The 23,536-nt window shown below is 43.1% G+C and overlaps 1 protein-coding gene across 2 annotated transcripts in view; it reads left to right on the top strand.

The window, feature by feature from the left end:
* The first annotated feature begins 1,232 nt into the window (after positions 1 to 1,232).
* Positions 1,233 to 23,536, top strand: part of VLDLR (very low density lipoprotein receptor) — a 29,762-nt gene continuing 7,458 nt past the window's right edge. Inside the window, exons 1-13 of one of the 2 annotated variants that reach the window (XM_042452011.1) lie at positions 1,233 to 1,492; positions 10,423 to 10,542; positions 12,633 to 12,755; positions 14,936 to 15,058; positions 16,553 to 16,933; positions 17,031 to 17,153; positions 18,249 to 18,371; positions 18,759 to 18,878; positions 18,969 to 19,094; positions 20,137 to 20,308; positions 21,309 to 21,533; positions 22,745 to 22,863; positions 23,278 to 23,417. In XM_042452011.1, the coding sequence (XP_042307945.1) occupies positions 1,420 to 1,492; positions 10,423 to 10,542; positions 12,633 to 12,755; positions 14,936 to 15,058; positions 16,553 to 16,933; positions 17,031 to 17,153; positions 18,249 to 18,371; positions 18,759 to 18,878; positions 18,969 to 19,094; positions 20,137 to 20,308; positions 21,309 to 21,533; positions 22,745 to 22,863; positions 23,278 to 23,417 (1,968 nt within the window). In that variant the 5' untranslated portion in view covers positions 1,233 to 1,419. The remainder of the gene's footprint in view (positions 1,493 to 10,422; positions 10,543 to 12,632; positions 12,756 to 14,935; positions 15,059 to 16,552; positions 16,934 to 17,030; positions 17,154 to 18,248; positions 18,372 to 18,758; positions 18,879 to 18,968; positions 19,095 to 20,136; positions 20,309 to 21,308; positions 21,534 to 22,744; positions 22,864 to 23,277; positions 23,418 to 23,536) is intronic. The other variant, XM_042452010.1, reaches the window with a different exon arrangement.

Here is a 23,536-nt window from a genome sequence, read left to right as displayed (position 1 = left end):
CACTACATCACTCCTTCTACAGTGCAGATGCCACCTGAGCACCAGGGTTGGGATCCCTGCTGGGTGGCCTTGGCCTAGTCACACTCTCTCAGCCCCAGAGGCAGAGGGTGGCCATTAGTCCCAAAGGAGGAAAGGACACAAGGGGACCCCATGCCCTCTGCCGCCAGGAGGACAAGGCCTCGCCAAAGGGAGGACCTTCCAGGGAAATGGAGGACAAGACCAAAGCAAAGCTCCCAAAGCTCCTGGAAACGTGAACCCAGGCTTCTGCATCGCACTCGAAGTGGAGGACCTTCAGGAGAAGTGGAGGACAGGTCCAAAGGAAAGCTCTAAAGGCTCCTAGAAATGTAAAAATGTCAATCTATGCTTGAGTCAGGATCTGAACAGAGGACCTTCCAGACCAACGGAGGACATGCCCCAAAGAAAGTTCCAAACGCGGCAAGAAATGGAGTCCTAGGCTTCCTTAAGTCATGATCAAAATGGAGGACCATGGAGACAAATGGAGGACAGGCCCCAAGCCAAGCTGCCAAGGCTCCTAGAGGTGGCAATCCCTGCCTCCTCCTCCTCCTGCCCCAATGGAGGACCTTCAGGAGGAGAGGCGGAGGATGGGCCCAAAGCATTGCTCCCAAGGCTCCTTGGGGAAATGGAGAGCTACGCTCCTCGAGTCCTGCTCCGGATGGAGGACCTCTTCCAGGCAGATCGATCCTATAGATAGATAGAGCCAAGCTCCCAGCGCAGAAGGGAGACGCCGGAGGAGGGCGCGTCCGGGAAAAGGAGGGCGCTGGGCCGGCCTCACCTGGGCCTCCTCCTCCTCCTCCTCCGGAGCCCCACCTGCCCCGCCGCCACAGCTGCGCCAGGTTTAGCCAGGAGGAGGAAGAAGAGGAGGAAGGCAGGCAGGCAGGCGGCGGGGATTGGCGGCGCCAGGGAGCCAACCAGAGGACGGCCAGGCGCCCCTGACTCACAACACACTCACACAACACAACACACACACACACTCGGCCGGGCAGGCGAGGGGCGGGCCGTATAAAGAGCCAGGCGGCGGGGCCTTCCTCTCCCTCACCTTCCTCCTCCTCCTCCTCCTCGGCGGTGCTCTCTGCGCCCACGACGCCCCTGCAGCCACCTCCTCCTCCTCCTCCTCCATTGCCTCTTGCTCTCTCCTCTCCTCTTCTTGCCATCTCTCTCTCCCTCCTATTATTGCCTTCCTGCTCTCCTCCTTTTCTTCCCCTCCCTCTTCTCTCCTTCCTCCTCCTCCTCCTCCTCTTGTCTTTCCCTTCCTTTCTTTCCTCCTGTCTTCTTTTATTCCTCCTCCTCCCTCTGCTGGGCGTCTGGAGGAGGAGGAGGCGAGAGGGAGAGGGCCGCCCAAGGGAGCCTTCCCTGGAGAGCAGCAGCTGGTCCTGGTCCTGGTCCTGGTGGGGGCCCAGCATGGCCCTCTTCTCCGGCCGGGGGCTGGGGCTGGGGCTGCTCCTGGCCCTGGCTTGGCTCCCCGGAGGACGCGGTGAGTACCAAGGCTCCGGGCCCCCTCCCTTCCTCTTCGGGGCTGGCTTTCTCCGGTGGCAACCCTGCCTCCGCACTGGCAGAGGATCCTCCGCCTTGAGAGCGCTTGAACTGGCCTGGCTCAAGGCCGAGGGGGGGGGCGTTCAGGGCATGCATTCATTCATTGTCGTTGGTTGAGGCAGGGCAGTTAAAGCGCCCCTAAAAAGAGCAGGAGGCCCCTGGCCCCAGAAGGGGCCCGACAGGAGCTGCCTTGGCTGAGAAGGGCTGCCTTTGGTTTGCCAGGGCTCCTTCTCTGTTGACTTTTCTTTTTCCCTTTGCCTTTCCTCTCCAGGAGTCAGGAGGGCCTTTGGTTACAGCTGGCTCCTTGGCAGCGCCAAGGCAAAGAGGCCTCTGGGGCTTCCCATCCTTTTTGAGGCACCGAGCCCCTCTTTCTATGGCAGAGCCCCCGAGAGGCTTTCCTTCTCTGGGTGGAGTTTATTATCACACCAAGGCAGTCAGAGGGTTATCCCATGAATTGCACATCACGATTTCACACGACATTATGCAAAACCCGCCACTAAAGTGGTCTCAAAGAAGCATTAACGGGCATCTTTTTCCTTTCAGGATTTCAGCGACAGTGCATTTCCGACATCACTTTATTTGTGCCATTGCACGCAATAACCATTCGCACAATTACTCGCCATTTCTGCTTCATTTTCAGGGTGCTTTAAATGCGCTTTAACGTCTCTAATGCCAGCATCAGCCCCAGTGTGATCAACTCCTGTAACTTACAAGTTAATGGTGTTTAGGAGTATATATTCTTATTCTTTAATTCGTTCAGTTTTTATTTCTTTCATTTGCCTTGAGAGGCACCTGGGAAGTACATATAGAGCCCTAAGGGCTCCTCGGAGCATTGGTTGGCAACCTCTGGCTTCAGGTAGCTCAGCTGCCTAACTTTTGCCCGTCTGCCTGCCAGCCAGCAGGAGATGGACAACCCTTTAGGCCTCAGGTGTTATCAAAGCTTGGATGTCTGCCACTGATAAGGAGAAGCGCTGGGTGATAAGAGTGCCATCGTCGTTGAAAGAAAGGGGACTGGCCCGGGTACAATTTGGTAGCTCTGCCAGGACTGGCATGGGCTTGGAATGGCAGTGCCAGTCCCTCTGGTAGGGACTGTGTTGTTTGGGGTGTGGTTTTAACCTGCCCTGCTGTGTTCAAGCCATGCGCCTTTTAAAAACATTATCTAGCTTTGGCTGGATAAAACTGTGGAAACCCAACTGCCCCTTGAAGCCACACTGTTTCTCTAAACTTGCTCCCTAGAGTAGGAGGCTGGAAAGATAAGACTGGGAGAGGCTCGGAGTTTGTGCTACGCAGAGTAACCAGCTTCCTAGCTTTGCAGTTATTACTGGGTTTTGGTAGGCCTGTGTCAAGACCATTCTCCTCGGTGGGGTAAGGCTTACTCTGAAAAGTACTTAATGGTGAAATCTGGCCTGTTTGTCTCTGCCAGATCAAACTGTCTGGTCCTTAAACCAATCCTGGGTGGCAAAGGTGTGACTTTTAAATTTCCCTGCACATGAGTCTGGTTTTGGTTTGGCTATTCGCCTAAGCTCTAGTCTCCTGTAATGTGAACTGCCACTGAGATACCTCAAGTTTACCTAGTATATCTTGAGCTGGATAGGTACAAGTAAGAGCCAGCATGCTGCAGTGGTTTGAGGTTTGGACTACGACTCTGGAGATCAGGGTTCGAATCTCAGCTCAAGCATAAAATCCACATGGGGTGACCTTGGCTGAGTCACACTCTCTCAGCCTCAGAGGATGGCATTGGCAACCCCCCTCTGAATAAACATGCCATGGAAATCCTATGATAGGTTCACATTAGGAAAGGCATGCAACAACAGCAAATAGGTACAAGTGATGCACATAGGCTGATGGTAGTTAGCCATATTAGTCATTAATGTGCTTCATTTGTTTGGCTATTAGCCTCTGAAAATAAGCTCTTCAAGAAGCAAACTTACTTGCCAAGGCTGTATTCTGCTGTATTGCGTCCTATCCTTTTCTCCGTGTGGTTGCTGCATGAGCATGTTATGTATGTAGCTCTTCTTTAGCCTTATTCAGCCACCAAGTCCACAGTGGTTTCAGCTACAAGCTGGCAGCAGTGTCCTAAAATGTACTGGGTATCTTGGCTCTTCTCCTAAACATCTTTGGATCAGTACACATAGTAAGCTAGAACAGCTATTACAGTTATTACCATGATATCTGTAATGCTTGGAAGACACACAGCTTCACTGACCTGAAGACTGAAGTACTACAGTACTTTTATTTACTAGACAATATGCGGTCATAGATAAAGCATGGGCATGACTCTCTGAAGCAGCGTCTTTTCTGTATTTGTTTCTGATAAGGAAGAGCTGTGTCACAAGGCTCTTCCAAAGTCTGGACTTCAGCCAAATGAGAAGAGTATAACTGTTCCTTCATATATGATTATCTTTTAAAACAGGGATCCCCAGACTTTTGAGCACATATGGAAATATGAAAAACTTACAGGACACCCATTGACGGCCTTGGGGACATGACAGGCGATAGTGGGGCTCTTTTTCTTCTAGGCATCTAAGCTCAATGTGGATAGAAGTGTGGTCCTATAGACAACCACCACCTTCACTTCTTAGGAATGCCTACAGGCCAGTGTTAATTCACCTAACTTTAAAAAAAAGGACGGGGAAGGACGGGCACACGAACATGAGATGTTGTGGTGCCCACAGATATCATATAATAGAGACTCATAGTGAAATAAACTAATTTCTGATGTAGCTGTAATCCAAAGATGGGAGACCTGTGATCCACCAGATGTTTTTGGACTCCTTAGCCAGCATGGGGATGATGAGTTAGGGGCCAGCAACATCTGGAAGGTTGCAGGCTTGCCACACCTGCTTTAGTCACTGTAGTACATGCTAAAAGAGTGTCAGGTTTGTGGGTACGGAAGGGTCATTGTAGACTATTGAACTGGCTGTATATAGTTGAAAAGAATGTACAGTACCACAGCTAAAAGTGTACATAAGCATGTATTAATCTGCATCTTATTTGCAGATGAATGTTTCAATACATTGTAATAGTAAGTACTGTAATAAGAGCCTGGAGTTTGGAAATGAACTTGTGGGGTAGCCTTTGCGTGAATGCCTCTTCCTTTCTGGGAGCCCTTGGGACTCCCCCCTTGCATCTACCACCAACCTAACCCATAATGACTTTAAGGGAACTACTCTGAGAAGATTTACTACATAAACTTCCATCTAGACTTTGTTGATAGTAATTTATCATGGTGGCCTAGTATTCGACTTGGAAAACAAAGCAAAACACCTCTTTTTGTAGTTGTGAATACAGTAACGTGTTGGTTAAGTGCCCAAACTCTCTATAAAGTTTTTTGCAATTAGGATGCAGAAGCAATGTACTCCAAATTTGTATTTAAATGAACGTAGTCTTCCTGCTCTTCAGGCATTGATGTATTTGGTGGCCAATAACTCAGATAGCTTGAAGAGGGAGTTAGAGGGATAAGGCTAACAATGACTGCTAATCATGATAGGTATAAATTTCTCCCAGCATCAGAAGCGGCCTTTGTCAATACCACTAGCTACAGAGCACAAACACGATTCTGCTATACCCGTGCCCTGTTTGTGTAGGGTTGCCATAAGTCAGGACCTCCAAACCGGGACAAATGTAGGACAAAATTTTCAAATGTAGGACACGCTTTTTTTGAATGGAGGACATGCAAAAAAATGATTGATTTTTTTAAAAAAAAATTCATATAAATGCATGTTTCTTAGGCATGATCAAAATGGAGGACATTTGGCATTATTCCTAGACAGATGGCAGAAATGTGCTTCCCTTTCTGGCCAAAAACTAGAAGAGGAGGAAGTGGAAGAAGCAGAGGAGGAGGAAGAGGAGAAGAAGAAAAGGAGGAAGAAGAGGAGGAGGAAGAGGGGAAAAGGAGGAGGAGGAAGAAGAGGAAGTAGAGAGGAAGAAAAAGGGGAGGAAGAGGGAAAGGATGAGGTGGTGAAGAAGAGGTGGAGAAGATGAAGAAGGGGAGGAGGAGGAGGAGGACAGGAGGAAGAAGAAGAAGAGGAGGAGGAGGAGGAGGAGGAAAGTAAGAAGAGGAGGAGGAGAGGAGGCAGAAGACGAGGAGGAGGAGGAAGAAGAGGAAAGGCTCTTTCCCCTGCCTGACTGCCTCCCTGGCCGGCGGAGGAGGCGGAAAGGCAGCGGAAAAGGGCCCCGCTGAGGCGAGACCCTTTCCCTGCCTGGTGTCCGTCGCGGGGGGATCCCGGGGGCGGGGCCAAACCAGGGCGGGACCATGCAGACCCGCCCCAAACAGGGAAAGTCCTGCCCCCCGGCGGGATATGGCAACCCTATGTTTGTGGCCTTCAGTATAGGTAGATGACCACAAGAGGAGCAGAATGTTAGTTTTGTTGGTCTGCCGTTGGCCTGATCCAACTCAGATCCTGTGACATGTTTGTTCTTCTAAAACAGTGATTCCCAAACTTTGGTCTTCCACATGTTTTGGACTTCAGATCCCAGGATTCCTGACTGTTGGCCAGGTTGGCTGGGGCTTCTGGGAGCTGAAGTCCAAGACAACTGGAGGTCTACGGTTTGGGAATCCGTGTTCTAAAATATAATGATTTGGGCAACCAGGTTTACCATAAAATTGTCCTCTGAGGGAATCCTGCTTAAGTTTGGGATGTTAAAGCATTCAGGGTTTCCCCATTAAGGTTAAAAATAGAGCTCTGGAAACCTGAGATTCTAATTTGTAGCTTCATTAAACTTCAGGTCTGTGCCACTTTAAGTACTTCCATTTAACCTTGGGACAGCACCTTTATCTTGAAATGTTAACCAGTCTAGTTAATGCTTGTCACAGTGGGAATGTCTTTGGTGTTGCTAATATTTAAAAACGCTCAACTCCTAACTTAGATTGTCTGCCAAAGTTCTATAGGTGGGACTCTGCCTCAGTTTTTTTTCTTTTTCATGTCTCTCCCTTTCGCTATCTTAGTAGGAAATGCAATGTGACCAGAAAAGTATCCCTCTGTACTTGGTGATCGAGAGAAGCAAGGTCTTGTACTTGAGTGCTTGTCAGGGGTTGACTTGAAAAGCACTTGGTGTTTTAGTGAGGGCTAAAAATACACAGTGCTCTGCTAACCTTGAAGTGACAAAAGTAAACATCTAAATGATGCAACAAATTAGAGGAGTCTTGCATCATGCTACACTTCCTTGGCCTTTTAAAATGCCTTTATTGTGTTTCATTGTGTTTCAGGATAGCTGAGAGTGACTACATGTGCTTGAAGAGAAGTGTATTATCGCCCTTCAGATTAGTTTAGCAAAGGGAAGAAGGGAGTAAACACTTTCGGGTGGAGCATAATTGCTCACTTCCTGGGATCAACACGTCTTTTCTCAGAGTGCTGCACAGTGGGACGCATGCTTGCTTGGAGTTCCCTTGTGCCCATGGAGGTGGGCAACTGTGGCAGGGCCTGGGCACTTTCATCCTTTGGCACCCTTAGGTGCCATGCAGCCTTCTCATAAATAGCAGAAAAATTGTGAAAATTGTAATCCAGAAATGTCTGGAAACCTGTGTCTATTTTTTTAAGTGGTATTTTTTAATGATATAAACAGAGTTTGTTAGGTGTCCATCCATTCTATCCCATAACTTGTTTAAATTGCTTCCAAACAAAGCAATTCACTCCCTGTCTTTCTGTTTTTTTTTTTCTTTGTTTCCTTGTTTCTTTTTTCTTCATGGTTTGTTTATTGTTGCTGCTTGGCTAGGAAAGGTGTGCTGATGGCAAAGGCTAAATATCTCACAGAACTACAAATCCCAGAATTCCATATCACTGAGCCATGGCAGTTAAAGCAGTGTGAAACTGCATTAACTTTCCAGTATAGTTGCAGCCATGGTTAGTCAGGTACTACATGATCTCTCTGCATTCTGATGCAGACTATGTTTGGGGAAAGCAACGATACACTGGACAGTTATTGCTGTCTCACAGCTTTGTAAGAGCTGAACAAAAGGAACTTCTCCACATAATGGGATATTAACTACTTCTGAACTTCTAAGGTGATGGGGAAGGGTCATTGGTTGGAGCACATCCTTTGGATGCAGGAAGTCCCAAGTTCAGTATTAAGTAGGGCTGAGAAAGGCTTGTTTTGAACCATGGATTGACTCCCAGTCATGTTGGTGCTACTGAACTTGATGTTCTCAGGGAGTATAAGTAGCTTGTTATGTTCATATATGTGACTGATTAGCCACAACGATACAGCTAACACAATACTTTCTTCTTCAATACAGTTTCTCTCAGAGTAGCACTCTTTGAATCATTGTTTGCTGGTCCCTAGGAAGTTTTCATGAAGGATATAAAACAGTTGGACTGAATGAACAATATAGTATTGGCCTCTGGTACACGTGGGGTGGGGTTGGATTGCCAGTCCCTATATCAGGGAAGTATTCATTTAAACTAACAGGCAAGAAACTAACACCTAATGCAGTTGTACGCTGGATAAGCCATAGTTATACTATTGTAACCTTGGCCGGTTACAAACTGGCATTTGGGACGTCCGGAGGACGTCCCATTTTAAAAAAGGGGCGTCTCTTATAGACGCCCCTGGGCCTAATACGGACTCCGTCCGTACAAGATGGCGCCGGCCCTTCTACATGGCCGGTGCCATCTTTGCGTATCGGACGCTGAGCGTCCGTATGCGTCGTGTCCTTTGTGACGTAGCGAGTGCGTCCCTGGCGCCTTGCTACGTCGCAAATGCGACTCTAAAAGAAGCTCCATTTTGGAGCTTCTTTTTCGGTCTGCACGGGAGCCGCGCCGTGTGGAGGCTCCGGCTCCCCCGCGGACCAACCGGCGGTGGTGGCAGACCGCCGCAAAGCGGTGGTTTGTATCCCACCATAGTAAATGGTGATGGTTCACATTTGCTCCACTAATGCTTGTACTCCATGCTTGCTGCTAAACAGTGCCAAGATAGCTTCTATTACAGTCTATATGTATTAGACTATTAAGGAGAATGTAACCCTATATGCGCTGTACACTTTGCACACATTGGTTTTTCTAGACTTAGGGAGTTTCTTACAATGGATGGAAAATCCCTGTCCAGTTTGTAGAACAAGCAGCATGTTATACAAATTATGCAAACATTTACAGGTTGTAAGTTCAAAAATGCAAGTTGCTTATGCACTTCAGAATAGCTGAAATAGCCCATAAGAATGCTGCTTGCTGGAGACTGTACACAACAAATGCCCCTTTCTGATGTGGAACTTTAAAGAGATTGTAGCAATAAACCCAAATCTCACACACCAATAAGCAGGGGTTGTAGTGTTCTCTTCGTTCTTGGCCCATCCAGACACACAGAGAAAAACATTAGGATGAAGTTTTCAGAAGTGTCAGCTAATTAAAAAAAACAGTTTAAAACTAAAAACTTACTTTTACTGGATCCCTGACATTGCTCAGTTTTCTCCATTATCACCTGTTGTTTTCTTATGCATCTGCAAAACCTTAATTCTTCTTTTGCATTTAAGAAGTAATGAATATAATGGTCCTGTAAACTAGAGTTGGCAGCAAGTAGGTCTTGATAGACTGATCTGGGTGATGTGCCTTAGATTGTGACTCCCAACCATTTATACCAATAATAGCAACAAAGTGAATTTTCAGTGTCAAGTTAAACTGCTGATGTAGAGCTGGTTAGGAGTAACTGGGAGTAGTTTTCTGGTAGACTATGAGGATTGGGAAGGAAAAAAATGAATCATACACAAAATTACATTCTGTAGACTAAGAAGGAGGTAGGTTCTCTTTGCCCTGGGTCCTATATCCTGGGAATGGTGCTGTAGATAAGATGACTCTGGTACTTTGAGTCATAGTTCTGAGAAATTCTGCCTCTCTGGGTCAGCATTGCCCATAAAACGTTTGCTTTTGGTTTCTGTCTCCTCCTTTTTTAGAATTTAAAATTCTCCAATTTTAGTGTTTTCATCTTGAAAAACAGTTGTATAGCGACAAGACAAGCAAACCTCTTCTAGAATTATGCATACTTCACCTGCCAGTGGCCTGGTCTTTTATGCTACATTGCACTGCATAAATAATGCAGTTTGACACTGCCTTAATTGCCATGGTTCAGTGCTATAGAATTCTGGGATTTGTAGTTTGTTGTTACACCAGAGCCCTCTGGTGGAGAAGGCTAAATATCTTGCAAAACTACAAACTCCTGAATTCCATAGCATTGCACCATGATAGTGAAAATAATTTCAGCTGCATTATTTCTGCAGTGTAGACACAGCCATAGAACACACTAAAAATGAATGACAACCCAAATGTTATCCTGCTTAGTCATGTGAAGTCATTCAAACAACCATTGAGGTCGTTAATAATCCTGGTTAATAATGAATGGCAAAAGTGCTATCTAGAGGGGCCTACTTGCCCCAACACACTAATCCTCCATTGGCTTGTATAGGGCGCAGCCTTGGTTTTGTTCATATCTTCTTACCAATCTCAGGCAAGGCAATAAATAAATCAAACTAGTTGCTATTTCCAGAAGAGTAAAATCACTTTAGTTCTGTGACAACTAAAAGTACTAGGGGACTGTAATATCAGTCCTGGTATTAGATGCAGTGAGAGCCAGTGTGGCTTCTAGGGTTCAAATCCCCACTGAACCATGGAAACCCACTGGTTGATCTTGGACAAGTCATACTCTCTTAGCCTCAAATGATGGCAATGACAACCTCCTCTGAAGAAAGTTGCCAAGAAAACCCTGTGATAGGATCACCATAAATTGGAAACAGCTTGAAAGCACGTAACAGTAACAACTACTACAACAAAACTAGATACTGTACAATCATGCATTCTCCATTTGAAGGAATGCATTTCATTTGGCCTTCCTGTTATTTTGCCTCAGGTCTACAACATCTAATTGTAGCCTATTTCTCAATTCAAGGTACAAGAGTAAAATGTGATGAAAATCAATTCCAGTGTCAAAATGGCCGCTGCATAACTCTGGTGTGGAGGTGTGATGGAGATGAAGATTGTTCTGATGGCAGTGATGAACTAAACTGCGGTAAGGATTTGCATGGCTGCTGAACCACTGTGGGTAGTAAAGTAGCTCAACAAATATTTCACCATACCTCTGATATGCTCTGTCTGAGCTTATTTAGCTGACAGAAAACCATAGAGAGCAAAATGATTGCAAAAATTGATTTCTTTTTTAACAAACTTATCAAAGCATCCATCCATATAAAAAGAGTATGAGAATGTTACTCATAATCCATGCTTTTAGGCACTGGACTATTGGTTTCACTAAAGGCTAACTATGGAGTGCCTAGTGTTCAAAACCAACCAAGTTCTGCTTAATTTGCTGTGTTAGATTAAGCTGACATGTAGTAGACAATAAATCACAGTATACTAAAGAAAAGGGCAGTAATTTATAGATTGGATTAACCTTCATTAAGTTTACAAATGTATGTCTACATACATATAACATCAGCGAAGTGAATTCACACATTAGCATCCTTTGGACTGCAATCCACTGGGATTTGGCTCCAGGACCTCTCAAGGATACCAAAATCTATGGATGCTCAAGTCCCATTAAATACAATGGTTTAATGAAATGGCATCCTTTATGTAAAACAGCAAAATCAAGATTTGCTTTTTTTGGAATTTATATATTTTTGGAATATTTTCAGGTTGTGGATGGTTAAATCTGAGGATACAAAGGGCTGACTGTATCAGAACATCCAGCTTTGCAAATCTCACATCATTCTTCCCCCACCCCCTTTGTAACTAATGTATCTTTTGCCGTGCCCACATGAACTCCATGAGCTTTTCTGTTTAGCAGAGTACTTTTGCATTAATACCTTAGGTAGGAAATGCCTCCTCTTTGCAAAGTGTTAGAATGGAATAGGTTGGTATCTCTCCAAGCAAGGGTGTGCAACATCCATAGGTGTAGATGTGAGTTTTCTTCCCATGGAGCCCTCTAAGAGACACATGGACTGCCAGAATGCAAAAATAAAGAACACCCTGGAAGTTCTGAAAAATAAGTATTAATGTTAAACAGTTCAGAGGAACTTCAAGCTATATGAAGGATGAACTGCTGTTACCAGACATAGGTGGGCTGTAGAGTATAGAGGACTCGGGAGCCATAAAAACAACCTTGAGGGGCTGCGTGTGACTCTGGGGTGCACTTTGTCCACCTCTGTCATGAAGCAATGAGGCTGTGAAATTTTGCCAAGTTCTAGTGCAGTGGCACCCCCCCAGTCAATCTGCTAGAACTGGGCCGTATCCTCTACAAGGTCTGGCTTTCCCACCTAACATCCTTAACCTGTTTGTCCTTTGGTATTCATTTCCCAGTGTTCTGTGTGGAGAAAAGGAAATAAACTGAAATGGTATTTATTGTTAAAACATCTGCTTTGAATTCTACAATTGGGGACACTAAGAAGCATGAAATGATGCAAACTATTTAATTGGCCTGAGCCAGTGTGGTATAGTGGTTGAGTGTTGGACTAGATCTCCGTAGATTAAGGTTCAAATCCCTGCTCAGCCAAGGAAAATCACTGGGTAACCTTGGGAAAGTCATATTTTCTTGGTCTCAGAGAAAGGTAAGCCCCCTCTGAATAAATCTTGCCAAGAAAACCCTGTGATAGATTTGCCTTAGGGTTGCCATAAGTTGAAATGACTTGAAGGCACATAACAGCACATTTCAGCTGGGTATGTACTAACTCAAATATGTGGTTATGTGTGCAAAAGTAGTATCTCTTGTTCTTGAGATCTAGTGACACCACTACATCCAATTACCTTTTGGTTTTCCCTACTTCTTGTCCTGTAAAGGCTGAACTGATTGCCACTCTTTGGAATCCCTTTAAAATGCAAGAGGCCGTGGAGATTCAAAAGCAAGATTAGTTAAAGCAATGAATATGAAGAATACAATTCCAAGTTGGTTTCATACACCTTCACTCAAATGTACTCATGTTATCATTGTTGAAAATTATTCCTTTAAAGAAAATACACCTTAGTTAAGTGGTGTTACTAAGCATCTGTTGGTACAATGACTATGTTTGTAGTCTCTTTTGATAACTGTTAAGCAGAGTACTTGAAAGCATGTGCAGAGTATTTTTGTACTTCACACAATGTAATAATACTATTTCTTTGCAGTAAGAAAGACCTGTTCTGTGTCAGACTTTGTGTGCCGAAATGGACAGTGCATACCCAACAGATGGCATTGTGATGGAGATCCCGACTGTGAAGATGGCTCAGATGAACATTCTGAACTATGCTGTGAGTAAGCTTGACTTCTGTGCTTCAAGGCAGCTATTGACTCTTTCAGATTTTAAAACTGGAGCTAAGTGAAATATCAGTGTATTCTGCATGCCATTATTTCAGCTGTATGCTGTTAAAAACCTGTACAGTAGAGCATTAAACCAAAAATGGGTTAGGCATGATGGAATAGGAGGTAGGTAGCAGGACTGAATTTAGAGACCAACCATGTGATCCATCTAGTCTGCCACCAGTTCTGCCACATATTGTAGCCCAACACTAAGCTTCTGAAATTAATGAGAAAGATTGATTGGTGTATTAACTCCTAAACCTCATAAGGAAAACAAATTGTTGTATAGTGGGCCCTTGACATCCACTGGGGTTTGATTCCAGGACCCCCCGTGGATACCACAATCCATGGATGCTCAAGTCCCATTAAAGACAATAGCATAGTAAAATTGTGCCCTTTACTGAAAATAAAAATACCAAGGTTTGCTTTTGGGAATTTTTATCTTTTAAAATATTTTCAACCTGTGGATGGTTAAATCTGTGGATAAAGAATCCATGGATCCGGAGAGCAAACTCCAGCTGTAACTAAAGGACTGGATGCCCAGATTGAAAATACAGATCCAGTGCTGCTTCTGCATGCTTAGGTAACAGTTGTGGGCACTGCCTTTGTGCAGCAACTCTGTTCCTCTCTGTGGAAGTAGGATGTGGCTGCCTTCTCAGGCTTCTCTTGAAAAGCCCTCCACATTTACCAGTTTGACTTTTGCGGATTTGATATTCATTATTTGCTGCTGTCTCCACTGCTGCCCTATGCTATTTTTAATAGAGTCTGCAAACCTCGCAAGACTGAGAGACTGTGAACATGTGGCAAGGCTTGTAATTCCCTATTTAAAATGACATAGGGCAGCAGCAGAGGTGGCAGCAAAATCCCCATCAGTTGTCCACTTCTGCCTTGAGAAGCAACCCTGTTGCCTTGAAGTCATCCACGTTGGGTTTTATCTGCAGATCTGACTTTTAGTGTTGTTAAATACAGTTTTTTGTGGGGGAAGGGGTAGAGTTATTCACCTGCGCCATAACCCAGAAAATGTGGAGGGTTGACTGTATTTGGAAACTACAGGTAGTGCAAAATGCAGTAGACTAAGCCCGTTTCGGGTGTTCGTTCTTCCCTCAAAACCATAAATGACTTATGGCCATAGTATCTGAGTCTCCTTTTATACAATGATGGCTATTGTTAATGAGCAGTGAATGTCCTTTTTCTTTAGTCCAAATGCTAAATTAGCTATCCAGCATGCTGAATTAATTTTGCTGGTAGAATGCATCAACGCAGATAGCTCCTCTAATACTAAAGCTAAAACCTAGTGCAGGTTTACTGCCCCACCAACATGGAAGACATCAGCTGCTACTGGTTCCACATGGAACTGTCCAGAACTGATGTTCTTCACTGGAGACACTGTTCATGCCTGGACAATTGAGACAGTAACCGCTGTGTAGCAATGCCATGGAACTCCCTTACCGAGGAGGTTATGGTATATTAGATGGCTTATAAAAACCATACAGTTTTGCCAAAACTTTACTGCTTGACTTTTAAACAGTATTTCTATTGTCCTGTTACATAGCTTTTATCAGTTTTGTTTAAAAAATTGTTTCAAACTGTTGAATTCTATTATCTTTATGGCTCTGTTGTGAATTGCCCCAAGTATTAATTGAATGGACGGATGATTTTAAAATAGACTAGAGAAATAAAATATAAACATTTTATTGCCAAATATGCTGGCATAATCTACTGCTTGTTTTAAAGGGCATTTGGTTCCACCGTCTGTAGTCTGCATTATTTGCTCAAGTGAACTTTTGAGTTGGCTTAAATATGTAAATACAGTTACAAATGTTAAACAAACAATACACCAAATCCATGTAAGATTAAATGAAGAGACTTTTTCCCTCCAGTGAACTCCCACCAAACCCTCCCTTAACAAAATCTTGACTAATAGATGGAAGGTGAGATAGAACAGCTAGGAGACTTCCTTTTGGGCAGTTAGTTCTCAGAGATAGAGTAGCAGACAGCATTGAGTGAAGTATAATCTCACTTTACTTTCATGCATACCTATGCATTGAAGTTACATGAAACCTCAAGCTGCACTATCTGAACTGACTTGATTAGAAAGTTTCTAACTGAACTTTTGATCACTTCTCAATAGATACAAGAAAGTGTACAGTAGGTGAAATCAGCTGTGGTCCTCAATCAAGTCGGTGTATCCCAATGTCCTGGAAATGTGATGGTGAAAATGACTGTGGTGATGGTACAGATGAAGATGACTGTGGTAAGCCAGAATCCTTAAGGGTGGAAGGGATGAGTTGGCCATCTAAGTCCTACTCTGGCCTTCTAATTTGTGCTAGTTAAACCACATTGTTAAATATCCAGTTATTAGACCTCCCATTACTTCCTTTTTTATCATGGCTGGAAGTATTTTTAAATGTATATATTGGGCCCAGTTGATTGTCCTGTGATGTTTTTATCCTATTTATTATTATGCTGGCTATTTGCCATAATAAATTACAGTCGCCCCTCCAAGTCTGCAGACTTGAGATGCACAGACTTGAAAATCGGCGGAGGGGCAACCTCTATTAATGCCAATGGGGTGCGCATCCCACATGCAAGCACCCCATTGAAGCCTATGGGGCTTGAATGTGTGTGGGTTTTGTAACTCGGGGGGGGGGGGGTCCGGAACAGATCCCTGTGAGTTCCAAGGGCCAACTGTAATTGTGAATCAGTTCTAAATTTGTTGGCAGCTTGCATGGATACAGGAAGCTCTCTTCTCCAGAAAGCTGCCCTCTACAGGGGTGACAAACAGCCAAAAGGGGGGGGGGGCAAGACTAGAGGGCTTCTTTCAACTCTCCTTCACATGTTTACTCTACATGTATTACAACACCTGAAAAGGGGTCTAGACAGCTTCAGATCAAGCACCCAACATTTGAATTAGGAAGCATCCAGCCACACTAATGCACATGAAATATTGGCTTTAAAGTACTACAGGAGTTAACACTCAGTTCCTAATCTGGTTAAACTGCATTTCTACAGGCAAAATATGTAACCTCTTGAATTTAATAGGACTTTGGCAAATTCCTCATCAGTGTATCTGGGATTGCTGTGGCATCTCCATTAGATACACCACTAATCTTAAATGCATGGCTAGTACTGGATACTTTCTGATCAACATTACGGCTTAGAAATACTGACAAAGTCAGCTTCCCCCAGTGGGCTACCACTCCCATCATTCCTCAATTGGGAAGTGTAGTGCAGCATATTTGGAGAGCACCTATTATAGAAGGTTTGTGTAGATCACTAGGTGTACTGACAAAAAAAATCACATCCTAATAATACCACATTCTATCATCATTGCCATTGCAGAGTAGAAACAACTGCTGCTTGGTCAGGAACTATAAGTCTGCAGTGAAATTATCTAAATAAGAAATTTTATTGCTTTAGATAGCATTTTTTTCTCCCATAGCTTTCAGCTTGAATCACAACTAGTCACCATTACTTAATTTTAAAAATGCTGCTTCTGTCAAGAACACATTTGCTGCAGTACCAAATCCCAGATTAATTTAGGACCTAGTTTAGATGGCAACTCAGTAATCTGGCAAGCCATAGTTAGTGCAGTGCTCAGTGATGAAAATCAAAGCAATAGATGACACTGCCCTCAGTGTAGCAGCAAACCTGATTAGTATAGTATTGCAAAACTCTGTTCCTGCTTCTCAGTGACTTATAAAGCAGTAGAGCTTGGTAAATCTAATTATTCTGTCTCTTCCCTTAGCCAATATAACGTGTAATCCTGAAGAATTCACATGTGCCAATGGGCAGTGCATCTCAAAAGATTTTGCCTGCAATGGGCAAGAAGACTGCAGTGATGGTAGCGATGAGGTAGGCTGTTCAGCACCTACTTGTAGAGTAGGTGAGTTCCAGTGCAAAAGTGAAAGTGACACCTGTATCCCAGTTAACTGGGTGTGCGACGGTGAACCTGATTGTACTGACTGGTCAGACGAATCTCCAGAACAGTGTGGCCGCCAGCCTGTCCTTACCATGAAATGTGGAGAGAGTGAAATGCTATGTGATTCAGGAGATGAGTGTTTCCATAAGAAGTGGCGTTGTGATGGAGACACAGACTGCAAGGATGGAAGCGATGAGATCAATTGCCGTAAGTAACAATTACTGCATGCTGCCTTTGGAAGGCAAATGTTTGTTCATCGACCATCAGTTGGCTTAGTTCTTTAGCCTTCTCTTCCTTTTCCCAGCTTCTCGGACATGCAGGCCTGACCAATTCAAATGTGAGGATGGTAACTGTGTCCATGGGACCAGGCAGTGTAATGGTGTGAGGGACTGCATAGATGGCTCTGATGAAGTGAACTGTCAAACAGGTAACTGAATGGTGTCATAAACTGTGACCACCAGGTTACACAGGATTCTTCTCCTGGCTTTTCTTAAATAGTTTGAGGTTTTTCTTCCCTCAGAACTATTTTTCTAACCCTTGGTCCTCCCACTTTCTCCAACTTCTCTATTATTAAGTGTTTTTAATATTCTTGGTAGCATGTTTTGATGTTGTTACTTATGAATCACTTCAAGCCACTCCCCTTTGTACAAGAAGAAAATAATTGTTATTTACAGACAGAATTTATGATAGTATCTCCTTTGGTAGTTGAATCTCAAAGCTTGTTACAACATGTACATCAGTTCAATTGTTACAGATTGACTTTATTTCAGTTCACTCAATGACTTCAGTTACACTTCAAACTGAGTTTTATTTCTTTACATACACACTTTACCAAAGCTCATTCATTAGGGGTATAAATCCCGTGAAATCTAGCTTTCCTCATCAATCACAATACGGTGGATATGAGCTTCCCTTGACTGGCTCTCCATTTCTCAAAGAACGTAAAACTTTAAACTGATTTCACAAGGCTTCTTTTGTCCTTTTAAAAGCTTTCCTCCCTATATGGGAGTCTGAATCCCCTTAAGGCTAAACCCTTTTCCTAACTGCACTCCTGCAGTTCTGTGACACACACACACTTTCTTAATGGCTCCTCTCCCTTTTTATAGCCACTTATTAAGCAGGCCCTCACCTTTTTGCCAGCATGTCTCTGATCAGCTGCTCTGAACATTCCATTTTGCTAGTGTCTCTCCACATAAACCAATGAAGACATTGGCTTGTGACCTCTAATTTTAGAGACTATATTTCCTGTCCTGTTTCTCAGAGAAATGAGATTGTGGCCCTTAGAGGTTTCCTAGAAGGATGGAATCTCAGTAAGACTAACCTCTTGAGAAATATTTCTTTGGACTATTAACATCATTGTTCCTCAGTGTTTCTCCCTTTCTTCCTAAACTGGCGAGACAAGCAAATATTCAACAAACCCTAAAACTGATATTCGTAAAGAGCTAAGTCATATAGTGTGGCATTTTGAGTGGAGAAGAAACATTTCTTTTAACTTTGTCTTCTACTTTTCTCCACCCTGCAGTTAATCAATGTACTGGGCCTGGAAAATTTAGGTGTAGAAGTGGAGAGTGCATAGAATCCAACAAAGTGTGCAACCAGAAACAGGACTGCAAAGACTGGAGTGATGAGCCTCTTAAACAATGCAGTAAGTAATAGGTAAAGTAGGTTGGATTGTTGACAGTGGTGAGCTCTGCCTTTACCTGGACTAGGTTTACTTTATTCTTTCAAACTAGCTGTTAACTCCCATGTTTGACATGAGTGCTGTAGAGATTAGTGAACTGCACTGAGCTGTATCACACCTTCTGCATCCATTTTACAAGCCAACTTGTTTGCCACTAATAAAACAATGTCCATGCTCAAGCAGTCACGTAGAATCCACCCTATTCACATTATTATCCTAAAACTGTCTCAGGTTCTAGTTTTTTATTTCAGAGAAATATTTCTGTATAACACCTCCTTCCTGAAAAATATAATCCTAAGTGCACAAAACAAATCTAAAGGACCGAATAGCATTTCTAATTCTTTCTTTCAGACATAAATGAATGCTTGGTGAACAATGGCGGCTGCTCTCATATCTGCAAAGATTTGGTTATAGGCTATGAATGTGATTGTCCTGCTGGCTTTGAGTTGATAGACAGAAAAACATGTGGAGGTAAACATGCTAAAGCAGAATAAAAAGGTTTTGAAACCTAGCTTTATACTGTGGTGCTGTGCTAAGTACTAAGTACTGCTTCTCTTCTAGACATTGATGAATGCCAGAATCCTGGCATCTGCAGTCAAATCTGTATCAATACAAAACTGGGATACAAATGTGAATGTAGCCGTGGATATAGAATGGACCCACAAACTGGAGTATGCAAAGCAATTGGTAAGTAACTTGAGTGGTGTTGAAATATTGCAGCCTTTTGATTTCAGTGTCCAGATTCTGTCACTAGAAAGCCATTACCAGGACATCTTGGACTGGTAGTCATTATTATCCGTGGGCCCTAAAAAGAGTTGGCACTTTCTGAAAATTTGGGAAGGGTTGTTGTCTCACTGTTTCACTTTAGCACCTTTTGAAGCTTAATTAGTTGGTATTTCAGCTTTTGAAATAGGTAATACCAATGAGGAGATACCTATACCTATAAAGCCCTACATGGCTTGGGTCCAGCGTACCTGAAGGAACACCTCCTTCCATACAATCCTTCCCGCACTGTCAGGTCCTCTGAGAAGAATCTCTTGCAGTCCAAGAAAACCAGACTGGTATCGACTTCCCAGAGGATGTTTTCTGTTGCCGCTCCAAAAGCCTGGAATGACCTGCTGAAGGAAACCCATCATATAACATCTTTGGAGGCCTTTAAAAAGGCAATAAAAACGGATCTCTTCCAGCAGGCATTCCCAAATTGACCTCCTCAAAATGTTCACTCTCCAGTTGGGAATTATTGTTTTTAATGCTATTTTAAGGTGGTAGGGAGATAGGGAATTGGACTTTACATGCTTTGCTATGTTTTTACTTGTGGTTTGTTGTGTTCTATTTTTATTGTTCTTATGTTGGTTGTTACCCGCCATGATCCAATACAGGGAGAGGCGGGATACAAATTACTATTATTATTATTATTATTATTATTATTATTATTATTATTATTATTGAGCAGAGGTCTTAACTGAGCTATATGCCCATCAACTCAGGAATAGGCAGAGTTTGAAAAATGTATAATTTTAGACTGCAGCTCTCAGAATCCCTCATCCAACATGGGCAGGAGATTCTAGGAATTGTTCGAAAGGGTAATATTTTCACTTTCTGGAAATAAGGGCCTGTGATTTCTAAGGTGCCTACTTCCAAATGTGTGTTTATGGTAGACTAATATTTAGCTTTAAGGCTTGATAGTCAACACTTTGTCTGGTAGCATTATATTAATCTGCTCTTTCAGGAGGAGAACCAAGCCTGCTCTTCACTAATCGTTGGAACATCAGGCAGTTTGCCCTAGAAAGACAGGACTACACGCAACTAATAGGAGACCTCAGAAATGTTGTTGCTCTGGATGCTGACATGGCTGAGCACAAAATCATCTGGGCTGACGTTGGGCCAAATGCTATCCTTAGGTAAATTGTCTCTGTACTATGTTGTATGTGCGGTAGCACCTGTGCATCTACTGGGAGATTACAAACTTCATAACTGTAGTGTTCACCTGTCATTCCTTTAAGCTGATTTGGCTCTCAACAACATACAGCATATGCCTTGTACTGCATATGCGCTGTTTCTTGGCCCAAGGAAATATTGGTAACATCTGGTGTAGTTTGTGCTGGTCACATAGGAGATCTCTGTGCCCGCATGGTTCCAGGTGGAGAACATATCACTTCCTTTTTTTCTTGGTCCTACAGAGGAAATGGTTGGTACTGTGAAGCATGATCTCTAACACCCTTTGCAAAATGATGTGCTTGTCACAGTCTGCTAGCAACTAACAGTCAGTAATCTTGAGCATAGTCTTGACTGGGACACTGGCAATGTTTACAGTCAATTTACACTGGTACTCTGACTTGTGCTGACACTGTGGAGAGCTTTCCTTTTGTCACAGCATCACTAAAATGAGATACTAACAGTAGTTAATACTGCTTTGTTCCCAGCTGCTCTTTTATCTGCCAAGTATCTTTATTGCTGCTTGTGGGGAAAACTTAAAGATTTGTATTTATACATTTTTACCTCTTGCTAGATCTGGAAGCAAATCCAGCTCAAATGCTTTTGGAATATACTTGACTAGCCTCACTAGAAGTCAGGGTTGAGGGTCAAAACAGTGGCTTAGAAGTGTGGGCACTGAACATTATCTTAAGCTAAGCTTCTATACATGGTGGACAAATTATGGTGCTCTAGATAGACTGTATCTCCCATCATCCTTAGCCATTGTTGGCTATGACTGGCTGTCTGATGGAAGTTGCTGTGCATTTCACCAACATTTGTAGGGCCTCAGATTTCTCTCTTCCCCCTTTTCTAGACAAATTTGACTCTAGGGCTGACTTGTATCCAAATATGACAAGTTTTCACTATACTTTAAAAGATGAACATGCATCTACTAAAGACAACATTTAATGAAATCTTTCTTCCTAGTGCTTCACTTACCTCTAGTAATAGACCAGGACGGCATTGGCGGATTATAGAAAATGTGCAGATTCCTGCAGGAATTGCAGTTGACTGGATTTACAAGAACATCTACTGGACTGACTCTTCTCTTAAAACAATATCTGTGGCTACTCTTAATGGTACTAAAAGGAAGGTCCTGTTTAACACTAACTTGAGAGAACCAGCTGCAATTGCTGTGGATCCACTTTCTGGGTAAGCACATGTTTGCATGCTTTCATGCACAGAAGTGTGTTTAAGTGTCTTTAGGCTGAGGTAATAGGACTAGCTTGCACAAAGGTGCAGTATACCTGGAGAGTATTCTCACACTGCACAGTTATAGCAGTTTGATACCACTTTAAGTGACATGGTTCTGTGGAATTCTGGCATATGTAGCTTGATGATGAAATTATAATTCTCTATTTCTCTTGAACTGCACCGCTAGAGTTCTCTAACTTTCAAGTACTTCATAAACTTACTGTCAGCCCACCATATCCATGGATTCAACCAACCATGGCTCAAAAATATTCACATACAAAAACTCCCAAAAGCAAACCTTTTCCCATTTAGTATAAGGGACACAATTTTACTATGCTATTGTATATAATGAACTTGAGCATCCACAGATTTGGTTACCCACGGGAAATCCTGGAACCAAACCTCATCGGATACTGATGAAGCTATGGCTGTTACAGTGGAATCAAAGTGCTTTAATTTTGTAGAATATACTCTTGGAATTAGATCAGCAGCAGTGAAAAGCTCGTCCTACATACTTTTTGAAATTGTTAGTAAAGAGCTGCTTCTTGGAATTATTTGAGGATTACACAGCCTAGCAATCCTAGAACAGGGCTAAGCAACTGCAGACCTCCAGGTGTTGCTTTTGGCAACTCCAAGCATTCCTTCCCACTAATTATGCTACCTAGGTTCACTGGGAATTGCAGTCCAACAACATCTGGAGGGCCACAATTGTCCACCCTTCCTAGAGCAAAGGTAATAACCTTTCCCTCCAAGTATGGAGTAGCAAAGCCATGAAAGAAATGCTGACAAAAATACATGGGTAGAGGTTACTCTAGGAAGAATTGTTAGTAACCAGTATCTGGCTAATTGCCAATGATTCTGGTGTATCCCATGATAGTTTGTTAACAATAGCTGTGAGACATATAATATAGGCATAGAACACCCTATTAGAGCAGAACAGTTATAAAGAAAAAGATCTGTATGGATTAAATTTGTTCAAAGAGCACTTGGTGTACCTTGTGGTAATAACACAGTGCAAAAAAGGTAGCTAGTTCTGTGTTCAGGCAACTTTTCATCAGAAAATAAACCAAGATCAAAAGAAATACTAATGCAAGTGCTAAGGAAGAAACGTGCATTGAATGAGGAAAGAAAGTAGACTTGTGACAGCTCTTACCTGGTTTCTCTTGCAGCTTCATGTATTGGTCTGATTGGGGTGAACCAGCCAAAATTGAAAAAGCAGGGATGAATGGACTTGACAGGCAGCAACTTGTGACAACAGATATTGAGAGGCCCAATGGGATTGCACTAGGTACATTAATGTTCTTCATACCACATTGGAATTCCTTATTTAAGGAATTCTTGGTGTTAACTGATTTAATTGTGAAGATGCCTTAAGGGTATGAAAGCAAGTGGACTTTAAGATGAGTGATCTCCTTTCAGAATTCAATGATAAGGCCAATCATTTCCCTCTCATCCCAAATCAAGTCACTTTCCAGCCTTGGGGTGTTTGTCATGGCTTCTCAGTATTCCTTGCCATCTGTTTCTGGTGGTGCTAGGACTTTCGGTATGACTGTTTCCTGATGGCTTTCATTACCCATTATGTAGCCAAGAATAATGCTTCAGAACCTTCCTAGACATCCAGGCAATACAGTACAATAAAGGAAATTGGCAAGCTCTTGCCAAAATCTAACTCCAGCCTAAGGGTTTAAATGTCTCTTTCTAGATCGTGTGAAGAATCGTCTCTACTGGGTTGATTCTAAACTCCATAAGCTTTCCAGTGTGGATTTGAATGGTCAAGACCGCAGAATTGTGTTGGAATCTCATGAATTCCTTGCTCATCCTCTTGGTCTGACAATATTTGAGGTAAGGATTAAAACACCCAGTTGGGAAGAGGAGAGTTTCGTGATAGCAGGTGTCATCCTATTGCAGAGTTGGAGCTTAGGAAGTTACTTTTTAAAAATATCCTCAAGGCCCCAAAAGTG

Source organism: Sceloporus undulatus, chromosome 2, assembly GCF_019175285.1.
Source record: "Sceloporus undulatus isolate JIND9_A2432 ecotype Alabama chromosome 2, SceUnd_v1.1, whole genome shotgun sequence".
In the NCBI taxonomy this organism is placed as follows: Eukaryota; Metazoa; Chordata; class Lepidosauria; order Squamata; family Phrynosomatidae; genus Sceloporus; species Sceloporus undulatus.
Note: the sequence above shows the minus strand (reverse complement) of the source record. Positions and strands in the feature narration are given on the sequence as shown.